Here is a 13,890-nt window from a genome sequence, read left to right as displayed (position 1 = left end):
TTTCTTTCCCCCCTTTTTTTTTAATACATCTGCCTTTCTAACATATAAAGAATCTCATGCCAATGTAGAGCACAGTAGGAACTCTCAACAGGGTGCACAGATTACAGAGGATTACTTACAGTAAGCAGATACCAAACACTCCCTGACATCATTCTAGTATCAGTCTAAACCAATATAGTAGAATATGTGCATGAACCCAATACAGTAAGATAGACACTCAACAGGAAATCAGTGAATAAGTTATAATGTAGAAATTCAAGACACACAAAGGGCAATCCAGTAAGGAAAATATGTTAGAAAAGCAGAATTTAGCTTTAAGCATTAGGTTAAAAATAGTTATACAAAATAACAGTTACTATATCAAATATGAGATCTTAACTATGATAGTCAATTCTTAATTTTCAGATATGCATCTCTAAGGAAAAAGTATTTGTTATCACAAAACTTAGCATATTTACAGGCTGCGCAGAGCCACAGAAATCTACTCATTTCTGAGGAATTTTAATTGTCTATTCAAACTGCAAAACAACAAGGAACTCTCCTTGTAAAAGTAGTGGGACAGTATTCTTCATTCAATTAAATGATGAGAYGCTAAGAGACAAAAACAAAAACCCTTCAAACTTATTTTAGTATGTTTCTAAAATAAGTGGCTTTAGAAAGCTCTAATTTTAATTTGCTTTATTAATCAGCACCAAAACAGAACAAATGTCAAAAGGTATTTCATCAGACCTGGTTAAACTGTGTTTGGTATAGCCATGTGCCTGGTTACCTCTAAGARCTTAATAGTAACTTAGCTTCAAGAAGTTTATTTCACTCTTGCATACCCGTTTTAAGTTTTCATTAAATCAGATAAAAACTGGTAATTTGGACTGATTTGGATTAATCAGGTCTGACTACATCCACAAGCAGACTGCAAATGCATGAATGGAAAAAACTTGCAAGGGAATGATTTGGAAAGGGGCTTCACAAAGGTAAAGTTTAAAAGGGAAAGCCTTGAACTATGATTTCAAGAAAAGGCCAATAAAGGGGAAGGAACTGGCCACACAAGGGCTGGTAGTGCTTTCTGTCCTAGGGAAGGAGCAGCTGATTTGAAAGTTCCCAGCCTATGTTGCAGCCAAAGTGAAAATTACCTTGCTCTTTGGATCTCCTGCTGGCTCTAAAACTAGAGGGATGTCCTGATCAGTGACCAAGCAGGGCGTAGTTAAGTCCTGGAAGAAGCAATAAACAATTCTGGTGTGGCCTATTTTTGGCTCACACGTATTTGGAATTTAAGAAAAGCTTGGTGCTTGCTCATTGAAGGTCTTGTACCTAGATGATTAAGATTGGCTCAATATCTTGCCAAGTCATTAGTAAAGGAGTGACATTGAGAGAGGATGCAACAACCTCATTGCCAGTACATACACAATAAGCCAGCAAAAAAAAAAAACCCATTGATACGGAGGTCTTCATTACTAATAGAATCTAAAAGGAAAGTTACTGTGGCCTCTAAGTTCCCCTAATTTGGGTATTTAGAGTCACTGAGCAGGAACAAACAACGTTCATATTCCTTGATACCTGAAAACCTTTCTGACTTGAGGAGATGATCAAGTGCATCTGAGGTCTTCAGTATCTACATAGTCTCAAGGAAAAAGATCCTAATCCAAATTTATCCTAGCTTGTGAGAGRTAACACTGTTGATACATTTCATATTCCAATATGTATTTTGGAACTAAAACAGAATAATAATAGAAGAAATTTAAGCAATTATTTTCGCACATTAAGGCTGGCTAAATTCTTCTCATTTGGGTGTGCCTGTCATACTTCGTTAACAGTGTCCGTGCTGTGCAAATATGGCTGGATATCAGCATCTAAAAATAATGTGGTGGGTCTTCACACAGGTATACTATTTCAACTTAAAAAAAAAAAAAAAAACTGCCACGTTATTTTGATCCCAAGAAAGCCACGAACCACAACAAGATGCTCTTACTATATACTGAAACTGTTAATGAGACAATGACTGATGAGTGCCTAATAAAACAYGGTGGAAAGGAGTGTTTGTTGCTGGGTAAAAATCATGGAACTAATTTTGGAAGATTTTGCAATATATAAAAAAATATATAAAACACCTGTCTACAAAGAAAGACACATAAGRAAATGAAAAAATGAAAGGAAAGCAAAGAAAGAAGTGCAAGGACAGTAATAAGGAACTGCTGAGCAACACTGCAGTGAAGGAGACAAACAGCAAACAATTACAAGAATTAGTGGATCACGGCAAGAGGGTATCGTATTCTCACAAATAATGGAAAGTTATAGAAGACAATGACAAAGCTAATAAACTCCACATAAAGTCATATTTACTGTCAGTGCCTGTGATTAGCTATGAAAATATTTATTTTTCACTATAAGGCAAGCTCATTCAGTGTATTATATCTTAACAGAATACAGTTTTCCCTGTTTACATATGTTTTCCAGTCAAAGATCAATATATTCAGAAATATTCTGCTATTGCAATGGGTTCTGCATCTGTGCGTTGCAAACTTGTAAATTTTTTTCAAATGAATGCAAATTAYAGCTGATTTAAAATGTAACAGTGTTTTGAACTGCCTCATATGACTTCAGAACCTCAGTCACCAAGTTCTTTTTCAAAGGGTACCGTATTTCAAGAAAAACTGAAGCATTTTTCAATTATGTGTAAAAACAAAGTATTCTATTACTGTATAGTAATAAGGCGTAATTGAAGGTTCAGAGAAACGGAGCCATTTTGAATAGATGAAAATGATCCAGTATCTYGATTATTAGATAATAGCACAGTTCAGTTTGTGATAAGGCTGAACATTTTCTCCTCTGAAAGTCGTATATATTTTAGGACATATGATCGGTCAAAACATTCATATTATTCATACTGTGGAGGATTTCTGCCTTTTGATTCCTAATGCAGCTTCTTTAAACCTTATCTAAAGCCCARATGTAATGGCTCAAAACTATGCAGTTATCTTAACTGCTCACTCAGAACAGTTTTTCAAACAGTTCAGAGCATTACACACTAACTCCTTAAAATACATAAAYACATTATATATATTCTTCCATTTCAATTTTCATTTATCCTTTGTCAAGAATTTTAATTGTTTTCTTTATCTTCTGTTGCTGCCTTGACACATGACTTTTTCTTCCCACAAGACCTATTGATAGGGTAGACACGAAAGATGCAAGTAGTTTAACAATCAGTAGCTACAACTTTTGTATGCTGCTCAAAAACAAAATCAGACAGCATCTTTATTTCATGACAATTTTCCAATATGACTGAAGAAATCTTTGCATCTTGCACTGCAATAAGGATACTCTTAAAAATTCTTTAATGCTTATTTCTGCAGAAATAGAAAAATGTAGAGTAGCAAGTCAGAAAGTTACAGACTTTGGCCTGATCTATGATCAACTCTATCTTTCACCTTTTTTAAGTGWTAGTTTTGATATACTATACCAAATGTGCTTGTACTTTTTAAATTCAGTCAGAAGAAATACCTGAGACAGGCAAAGACAGAGTAACCTTACTGACACTCTGCACACTTCTTTGGATGCTGTGTTGTTTCTTTAGCCATCCTTAATGCTTTAGAGATATTCTGAACTATTACATAAGCAAGGTGAATTCTCCAGAAATAAAATAAGTACAGTGCAGTTTTCTGTCTTCACAAGCTGACATTCTGAAGCTATGGTGAGGCATTTATTACTAAACTGGTATATTAATGAAAATTTCAAGATCTCTGATAGGTGGATTATGCAGAATCATTTTAAAATCTTATCACACATTTTAACCATAAGACTACATTTAATTTTTAAAACATACAAAGGGTATAAATCCAGTTGAAAATTAAAGATACTTCAATTCAGCTCAATCTCAACATCAATACTGTTTAGTGATACCATGAAATGGAGGAGATAAGTTCATGAATTATGAAGATGTGTTTAAACAATTCTATAAGCTTTTTAATACCTTATAGTATTTCAACAAACAATTCCAAATAAGAGTCAGAAGTCATATAAAAAATTCAGTTTTATGTCAGTATTATTTCAAACAAAAGCCTATTCAAATATTTATAATGTAAAATTACCATGAAAATGGGAAAGGTAAAAACATACCTGTTGCCTATTATTAGGCATATATGGAAGCATTGTTGATACATGAAACATTAACTCATAATCCTTATAGGTAGTATAGAGGGAATGAGTTCCTGTYGAATCAGCTGAAAATGAATTAAATTGCAAGAAGGTTGTCAGTGAAACAGCGCATTCATATTACTTTTTAGGATACCMTTCTTTGCACGCTATGTCTAAGAAACTCTTTTAAATCTATAAATGAAGTTTAAAATTTATTTCAACACATCTATAACATTTTGCATCAGCTAAAGATCTAATTTTTAGTTTCATGTTATAACATAGATAGTTCCCGCAAGAAGTTGCCCAAAGTTTGCTGTCTGTGAGATTAGGACCTAAGTGACTTCATTTTGAGTATACTGGCAAGCACTATAAAGTCTTATGAAAAAGAACAAATCACTTGGCTACTTAAGTATAGTTTTATATAGTGTATATTTTTCTGTTATTTAAAAAGTTAATAATGACAATTGACTAATCCCATACCTTACCAAAAATGACCAAATGTCTCTCCAAATCTCACATTAAAACATTTACTGCAGATGAGATACTTTAAAAACATAAAATATATGCATCACACATTATTATATTGTAAAATAATTTTTCCTGGGATTTTTCAGATCATTTGAAATTAAGAACTTTTTCAAATATGAYATGACTTTCCAAATTTTGAAAGTTTAGTAATGCAGTTTGCATTTCAGAATTTTTACAGGAAATTATATAGGGTATACTTTGTATTCATAACTTAATGCTTTTTCTTCACCTTCTTTGATGTGTTTGGATTATTTAGGTAAATGCATTTAACTTAAAAGCAAAAGATTGGGAAGACTATTGAGGCAAGACAACTATCAATTATTCTTCCCTTTTCAATGCTTGCTCATTTGTTTTAAATAATTTTATACTTTCTACACCAATAAACAATATTCTCTAGTACTCTTCTTCACACAGTATATTTTTTAATAATTATATTCCTAAAACAAATTGTTCCACTGTGCTTACTTTTTTCAAAATAAACAAACATGCATTTAAATTTAAAACTCAGCAGTAACTATACTATATCTGCAACCCTAAATCTGAAAAAAGTGCCTATAACTTGAACATTTCTGTATTACAAGCTTTGTTGATAGTGTTTGTACAAAATTAAAATTAAGCTCATTTATTAACATTCATGTAATAGAAACTATAGTTAYAGTCTATATAGCATAATTTTCACTGAAGTTTCTTATTTAAATGWTGCTAAAAAAGAGAAATTATTATTGCACTTGTCTGAAAATATTTGTTGAAAATATAATTCCATAACTCTTCCAAGGCATTTTAGAAAGAGAGAGTTTACAAGAGAGAAAAAAGTAGAAGGGGAAAAACATTTATATTACACAATACAACTATCTATCTAAACGACATTGATCTTGACAACCGTACTCCCTGAATCCTTTTAAAATCAGATATTAAAAAGTCAAACTATCTTGAACACATATTGCATAAAGTAGTCCCCTTACATAATTACTACAGAAAGTTAGATCCCTTATCCTTAAATCAATTCTTTCTTAACACAACATTCTATTTAACTGAGTATTTTTGATTTAGCACTTTGACTTTGCAAATGAACTAGCAAGCTTTTCTTGTGAAATTTAGGCCCTTACATTAAGTAAGCTGAAATTTTCTAAATGAACAGATGCTCTACTAAACACCTACCAAAGCACATAGTGATTACATTTTTAAAATTAACACTATTCTGTATATATTTTTAAAAAATATTGAACTTGKTCTGTTATTTTTGTATCTCATTTTTTATTGAATATTATTTTTTTCCCCATACAGACTGAAAGCTTAGGTAAACTTCTTCTGCATTACGGAGAAGTTCTACTTTTTTTTTTTCTTTTTTTTCTGCTCCAGAAAAGCATCTTTTACCAAAAGTAAGAACTATAACTTTGTGGATACAGTTTGTAAGGCCTTTTCAATTTCTTCCAACTTTATTTCCCTCATTAGAGGTATGATGAAATTAAATGCAAAACCAATCCAAATTTCTGGAAAACTCGTATTTTAAAACTCAATATTAAAAATTAAAATTTTAATGATCCAAAACCAGTATTTTCTTTCCCCATTTCTAGTAGACTGCTACGCTTAGAAACATACAATACACAAATTATATAGTGTTGCAGAATTGGTAAAGTTTCCTCAAATCCTCTAATTTCTGGATTTCGGAATTTTGAACGGAGTAACATTAAAAATTATTTAAAGGAGGACAGAAGAGAGTTTGCAGTTAATATATTCCACATATTCTTCATATTCTACATTCAATATTCCATAAGGAATGGATCAATAAGTGTCATTTCTTTGTAGCAAAATATTAAATAAACAGACTAAATTAAAAGGAAAAAAAAATTTTAAAGAAAGAAAAATCTTACAAGCTTTGGGGAATAGAAAAAAAACAAAAAATGTAAACACTACTAAAACCGAACAAGAAATGTTACAGAAGTGTTATGCCTACCAAAAATATAGTTGCTAGAAATGAAATTAACACTATTCCGAACCTTCAGGCAGTCAAATCAACTTATTCTCCAATTATAAGTATGACATACAGAAATGCTTATTGTATCATTATATTAAAAAAGTATAACACAAAAATACATATATGTAATATCAAACACTACATCTTTGTGAACTCTYTAAATTCCATTCTGTTCATTGCAACTGTAAGAACATATTATGATAGCCTAATATTTTTAGAAGAATACAGCATTAGTAAAACACCAAAATTATGTTATTGAATTATATGTAAGCACAGCTAATTAGCAGTGTATGTTTCTACTGAAGCACAGCAAATACAGAAACTGCATTTGCTGACAATYCAACTTATACATTCATATGTAGAAATTACCAGGTGATAATTGCTTATGCTCTGACTGAGGAAAAAAAAAGATAAAAAAAATCTCCCTCAACCCCTTAAATTTTTCAGACAAATGTGTAATTTCTTTCCATAAGTCTTGAACCAAACATAAAGAAYTGACAACCACAGTGAGTTAATAAATGTTTCTATAGGTTAATTTAAGAAATGAATTATTAGTTTGGGCTGAAGTAGGTTGTAATATTCAAATGTTAAGCCAGGATTATTAAAATGAAACATAAATAAAATAGTCTGTCCTAGGATTCAGCTCATCTTTTTCACTACTTCCCCCCTCTGTACTGAGAATGCAGAGTATGAAAGATCTCTGGAGTTGCAGAGCTGGTCTCCCTTCATTGCAAAAGATAAAAACACAACAGATGTATGCAAGATGTTCTTAAGAACCAGACTAGATCAGGTGCAAGTGGCAGGAGGAATGGAGAAGCAGAAGAAGAGAGGGCATGTCTATTCCTACATCTCTCTGGGTAGCCAGAAGGCAAACGTCCACTGCAAGAAAACATCCTCCCTTAATTTCCTTTATGTAGAACTTTCTAAGCTTCCTTCTTGGCAGCTTATTTCTAGCCATTCAAGCAATTTTCCCACTCAATTAGAGGGATAAACAGAATATCTACACAAGTAGCTGGATCTAGTAACTTAAAAAGATGTACTTGGCTAATGAAAATATTCCATTTTTGTTATACTTAGGCCACATATAGTATGCAACAAAACAACTATATATATTCAGAGTATAATAGACAGGCTACATTTAAAAAAAAGCATGCGACTCAAACAGTATGTTACAATAAAGTAGATGATATTCCTAGATCACACCTCATAGTGATCAGTTGTCAAAATTTTGTTAATACCCCATTAAACTGAAAGAATGAGTTAAGTTGATGAGGTACTAACTGGTCAGCTGTAAATGAAGCTCAGAAAATTTGAAGGGCAGTGACCAACAATGTAAATGAAGAGCATCACCGTATCACTGACTTTTTGACAAGCAATACTTCAGGTTCTATTTTTGCTAAGAAAAAAAAAATCTGTGCAGACAATTTCTTATACTACTGCGCTGCCCTGAAGAGATAGAAACACCACAGTAGTTAGGTAGATAAATGTTTGTTAACTGCAAAATGGTAACATTCAGTTAACAGTGTTAACTGAAGAATGGTAACATGTTTAATGCGCTACTGAAAACTTGATTTCTCCTCAAATACACACTAAAGTATACACTGATTATCAGAAATGCAGAATTCTAAGAGGAATGAGGAAAATAGTCTCATCTTATGACTACACGTTTCAAAATACGTCTTTTTAAACATAACATAGCAAAATAGCTGTGAAATCCTGAAAGAAATCAAGAATCACATAGTTCATAGTACGTTAGTGTAATTTAGTAAGAAAATGGAATACACAAGTTGTTTTGGTTTTCCCATCTTTTTTTCTGTCACACAAAAAGTAAATAAGAAAGYGTGACACATATACACATCTTCCTCATCTAGCCTACATTCTTGCTAGTCTATCCCAAAGTCAAGAGCATGAGAACACAAAACACTATTTGCAGAAGATGCTTATCACTGGGAATTACAATTTCTACCACAGAACAGAAACACAACTTACTTTTATTATCTAGCTGAGCTCTGTATTTACTAAACCCCTTTAGCCGTACTCTCTGGCCCAGGAGATCAAGGAACTCTTCAAACGCTGGCCCTGCCATCTCATTGTTATACATTTCTTCCTCTGTGCTTTGGCCTGCTTTGCAGTAAAGGATACCAATCTTATGTTGAAAACTCAGCTGAAATAAAGGAAGAAAAATTATAGAAGCAAGAGAAAGCAAATACTTAAATATAACTTATTAACATTTTTATGTTAATTATTAAATATTAACATAATTATGTTACAATGTCTGATAGGAGTAACTTGAGGACGAAACAAATAAGTGTTGCGATTCAGAAAATTAAGTCACCACAGAGAGCAAAGAAAATTATCTTGAAAGAAAACTGATCCATTTTGGTCATGATCCACATAGAAAAAACAGTTGACGAAGTTCACTTGATCAGTTATCTATAAAAGCATACTTTTTGCATGTTTCTTAGTGTGAGAATTTTAATTTGCAATGATCATATTGTAGTATTCTCTCTGATACAAAACAGGGTGAGGTTAATTTTCCCTCACTTCTATTTTTTAAAATTCATTCAGACAATTCTCTGCATATTAAGTTCTTTCCCATCACCAAGTAACATTTCCAATTATGTAAGAGCAGCAGTTCCAAAGATGCTTTTCACAAGACACTGAACAGACTCTCACAACACTGATTTCTCTTATATGCATCAACAAATTTTTTCTCCTCCCCATAAAACTGTCTTTTGCAAAAAATCATTCTCCATTTGCAACATATATTTAACTTTAAACTAGAAATCAGATTGCAGTTGAATAGTTTGGCTAAAAGAATTAAAGTCAACTCTAGAATATTAGTATTAGATATTAGAATATTAGTAACTAAATCAACTCTCCAGCTGTACAGTCTTCTCTTAATCAAACTTCAGGATTTGTGCCTAAAATGTCCCATGTAWAGATTGTACAAACATCCCTTGTATTAGAGCAAAGGGACAAGAACAGTCTACTTTACCTTAGACATGCAAAGTCTGCAATGTTAAGCATATTGCAAAATTCAGCCTCATAATCATGCTATTGCGCTGATGTTTATCTCAGCAATATCTAGGAAAGACTGCAAGATGGAAACACTGAAAAGTCTAGTCATAAAAACATACATACACAAAAGAAAAAAGTATCATAAATTCCTAACTTCAAATAATGTTTAATCTTCCCATTTAAATAAATTCTGCACTTCTCCATTKTAAGAATAGTGTAGCATGTAAGCCAGTCGCCAAGAGACAAAAAAAACACAAACAAAAAAACCCACCCACGTCCTGGAGGAACAGAATGGTTTGGTTTGAAGACCTAATTCAATTAAAAATATCCCATGTTTGTAGTGAAATTTCTGAACACTGTTACACAGAMCAGGTAGCTCCATGGGGAGGCTGCTCTTATAAGGAGTTTCCTGTAGTTAGATTACCCAATTTCTGATGTCATCTTCATTCAATCTTCTCTAGAGCGTCGGTAACCTTTTTCCTATCTCAGTTTTCTGATGTCCTATACAGTTGAATTTATGCTACTGCCTCTCTCTTGAGCTCTTTCCCTTACGCAAGTCATATATTTACATGGCATCTCTCAGAACATAATACATTTAGGACCTTCATCAAGTTTAACTGAAACTGGTCAACAAATTCATTTATGAGGACAAAAAGATCTCCAGAACAAATGTATATCCAATATAAAGATTTCCTCATTTCAACAGAAAAAAAAAAAATCAAACTTTTTTTCCTACCTAAATGTATGCAGATTCAGTATAGGATTTGGGCACCCAAAACTTGCAGTGATTTTTTTTTTTTTTTTTTAAGGTGGAGTCTGAGTCAGACTTCTAAATTCTGTAAAAGAGCAGCATTAAGATACCAGCTTCTTCTTAGTATTTCCTATTGACTGGCATTACGCATTCTTCATCTAGACTCCAGACTGCTTACTAGTATAGTCCCCATTTCGAAGCAATGCCTGGAGAGAGGTAGGTATCTATAACAGAAGGTTCCAGATTCCACATTGGAGACTATTTTATTCAGTGGAAAACTAGCATGGACAGAATTCATGGAGTAGACTGGAAGAGAACTGCTTATATAAACAGGAGGAAGTATAGGAAGTGGTGCTGTTACTTGACACTTTCCAGCAGAGACAGACTGCTTATGAGCACACTACCACTTCTGCTCCAGCTCAATGTCAAACAGTTTAGCTTAAACCATAGGGAGTTCAAGTTAATTGTAATGTAAAGTCAAGGAAATTAAGGACCGGAGAACTAGAGTGCTGAGCTACCAGAAGTCGAAGCAACAACTACCAGCATAATATCTAATAGTCTAGTCACACTACCCAAAAACCTGGTCTCTAGTTTGCCCTAGGGTGCTTGGAGTCCAGTAAGCCAAGTTAACCTGGAACAACTGATCATCCAGTTCAGTAGCAGAAGGAAGTGGGATAAGACTGATCAATTAAGACTTCAACAATACGAATAAATGACAAAGTAGCAAACAACCTGGGCAAAACATTCAATGTCAAAATATGCAGTCACTTTCATTCATCCTTTCTCAGGAGACTAATGAATCCTGAATTAGCTCCTGAATCTCAGTACAATTTCAAGCAGAAGTGGAATATATCYCTATCCTCCAATACAACCTATCACCTTGTGGTTAAAATACTGTCCTAGGAAATAATAAAGATAAGGAACTGAAACTTCCCACGGCGAGGAAAGAATTAATCCTGGGTTTTTGCTTAATGGACAAGTACTATAAACACTAGGCAATTACATACAAAGTTGATTCTACCAATAGCACTCTCCCTGAACACGACAGCAGCTGCAAGCACATTTGCAGTAATCTTAATCTCCTAACAGTGCACTAGGAATAACTATGCCTCTCAGAACATTTAAGCAAAAAAACACTTTGCTTTTTGGGTCACAGACATAGCCTGTCTCTGTCAACATGGACACGTGCAGAAGCAGACGTCTACATATCTTTAGAACTTTGGATTTAAGAAAGAAGTATACAAAAGAAYTTAGGCAGCATCTTATACAGGGTATTTAATTTGCATAAAAACTACCAGATTATTTAAAATTAATAAAATTTCTAGTTTTCATATTGTATGCTATGTTTGCCTCAAGTCAGGTCATGGTTTTGATTTAATGATTTCTAAATTAGGAATCTTACATTTACTCTGAGAATAATCTTATGACACTAAACCATTAGGTACTTAGGTATATGATCTGTATTAGAAGTGTATAACAGTCCTCTGACTCAGAATGGCTGTTCTAGTCAGGATCACTCGCTACGAAACCTTGGCGGCTCTTCTGCTTCTTTTATTGTATGATAAAGGACATACTCTAACAATTTCAGCACTTTTATCACATGCAGATTGAGTTTTTCTGGCAATGAACTTCAAGAAACTGGATGCTCAACTGCTATTAAATATCATTGCAATTGAAGCTCCTAATTTCTCTGGACTTTTTGTAAGCTTAAACTTTTGTCCTAGAAAGTAGCAAACATTCCCAGAGGGATATGAGTGGGATGAAAAATGAAATCAGATTAAATCTGATTTCTGCCATTAGCAGAAATGGGGAAGTGGAACAAGGAGGGGGGGATTAAGAGTGAGCAAAAATATTCCTGTATGTTCCCACTGTTTTAGATAAACAGTTGACTTTTCCTGCAAATTTATGTTCAAATCTAATGCTGATCATCAAATGCCAGAATAACTGGAAAAATGCTGATTCTTTATTTACATTCTCAAATTAGATCAACGATCCAATTTACGTCTTTCCAGTTATTTTAGGAAAAAGGTTTTAGCCACACATTTCTTCCACAACTCATTCATAGATTCATTTAAAACAATGAAAYTGTTTTAAAAATGAAATTAAAACACCACCTACAGAAACAGTCTTCAGTCTGCCAAAGAGCTATGCAAACACTTAATATAGCTATATCTAAAACAAATATTATTCTGATGACAATATTGATCCTCTAAGTCATGGTTCTTTTTTTTAATTCATGACACTTCAGTCAGTCACCACCTTCATTTACCAAGCATAACTCTTTTTATATTTGCTTGATTAATAAAATCAAAGCATTAAGTACATAAGCGAATTAAAAGCATAAATGGATTGCACGTCAGTTCTATGCACAGCTTTCTGTCTATGTTCAAGTAATTATCCCATAATAAGCAGCACATAAGATACATTAATATTACATTTTACCTGGTGACAGTCCATTTCACCATAGATGTGAATTTTCAAAATTGTACACCAAAAATAAAGAGAAGCTATGTACTGCTGTTTCTCAATATCAAGAGATTAAAAAAATCACTTTGTAAGTTCAACAGACAAACTCCAGTTACAGTTAAAGATAGTGAGTTTTGTAAATATTACATTTAGGTCAAATAAGGAAGTGCTCTACACTGCCTAGAGTATAGTTCTCCTCTAAGTATTTAATATTTACTAGACGAATCTAAATTCACTCTGGAGCTCCAGCAACAGGAGACCAGGAGCTCTTAGATTTAGGACTGACTGAGTGCTTCTAATCTCCCCCATCACCCTCCCCCCCCTTTTTTTAATTGAATCAGAAGCACTTACAAACTCATGAAAAAAAGACAGCTGTATGGCAAAATGAAATTTCAAACAAAAGTTCTCCTCACAGACTACAACAAACAAAAGGATTAAAACATACATACAAAATTAGCTTGTCAGTCCATTCAAAAAAAAATTGTCTTCCTTTGTCTACATTTACTTGGTTTTGAGGAAGTGTTACATCAAGACAGAAGAATTCTGGTAGACTCCAAAATATTAGACACAATCATTGTATTTTAAACTGAATTAGTACAAAAAAAATAATTATACCCCTGTTATAATCAGCTGGATCTATCAGCTGATTCAACTTCAACAGACAAACATTGATTTTTGCATAGAAAACACAATAAATGAACATCTTTGGAACATGTCTTTTAAAACTGTACTAAAAGCCTTCACATGCCTGTCCTTAACAAATCATTAGGAAGCTATACACTTCCTTGATAGTTTTTGAATGAGGCAGATTCAGGTCACTGCACCCAACAGACCTCATCATTTTTCTCTCAGAATTTAAAGCATATTAATCTGTTCCATTGCTGATGCAGTGACAATTCAGTAGATAGCTGAAAATTCAAATTTGAACTGTTTGAACCCAGAATCATTCCAGTCTACTAATAAAGACTGCTACATGTGTATCAGAAAGTGTTAATAGGTTAAGAAAAGAGGTGAGAAA

At 33.1% G+C, this 13,890-nt stretch overlaps 1 protein-coding gene across 5 annotated transcripts in view; it reads right to left on the bottom strand.

Annotated features, from left to right (window-relative positions):
- The window catches only part of SIPA1L2 (signal induced proliferation associated 1 like 2), a 150,507-nt gene that overhangs the window by 62,731 nt on the left and 73,886 nt on the right, over positions 1 to 13,890 (bottom strand). For all 5 annotated transcript variants that reach the window (XM_085315472.1, XM_085315474.1, XM_085315475.1 and 2 more), the window contains exons 6-7: positions 8,624 to 8,798; positions 4,114 to 4,217 (exon numbers count right to left, since the gene is read on the bottom strand). In XM_085315472.1, the coding sequence (XP_085171598.1) occupies positions 4,114 to 4,217; positions 8,624 to 8,798 (279 nt within the window). The remainder of the gene's footprint in view (positions 1 to 4,113; positions 4,218 to 8,623; positions 8,799 to 13,890) is intronic.

The sequence above is a fragment of the Rhea americana genome, unplaced genomic scaffold (genome assembly GCF_003343005.1).
Source record: "Rhea americana isolate MKP2758 unplaced genomic scaffold, rheAme1 scaffold_43, whole genome shotgun sequence".
Classification (NCBI taxonomy): Eukaryota; Metazoa; Chordata; class Aves; order Rheiformes; family Rheidae; genus Rhea; species Rhea americana.
This window is presented reverse-complemented; position numbering and strand designations above follow the sequence as displayed.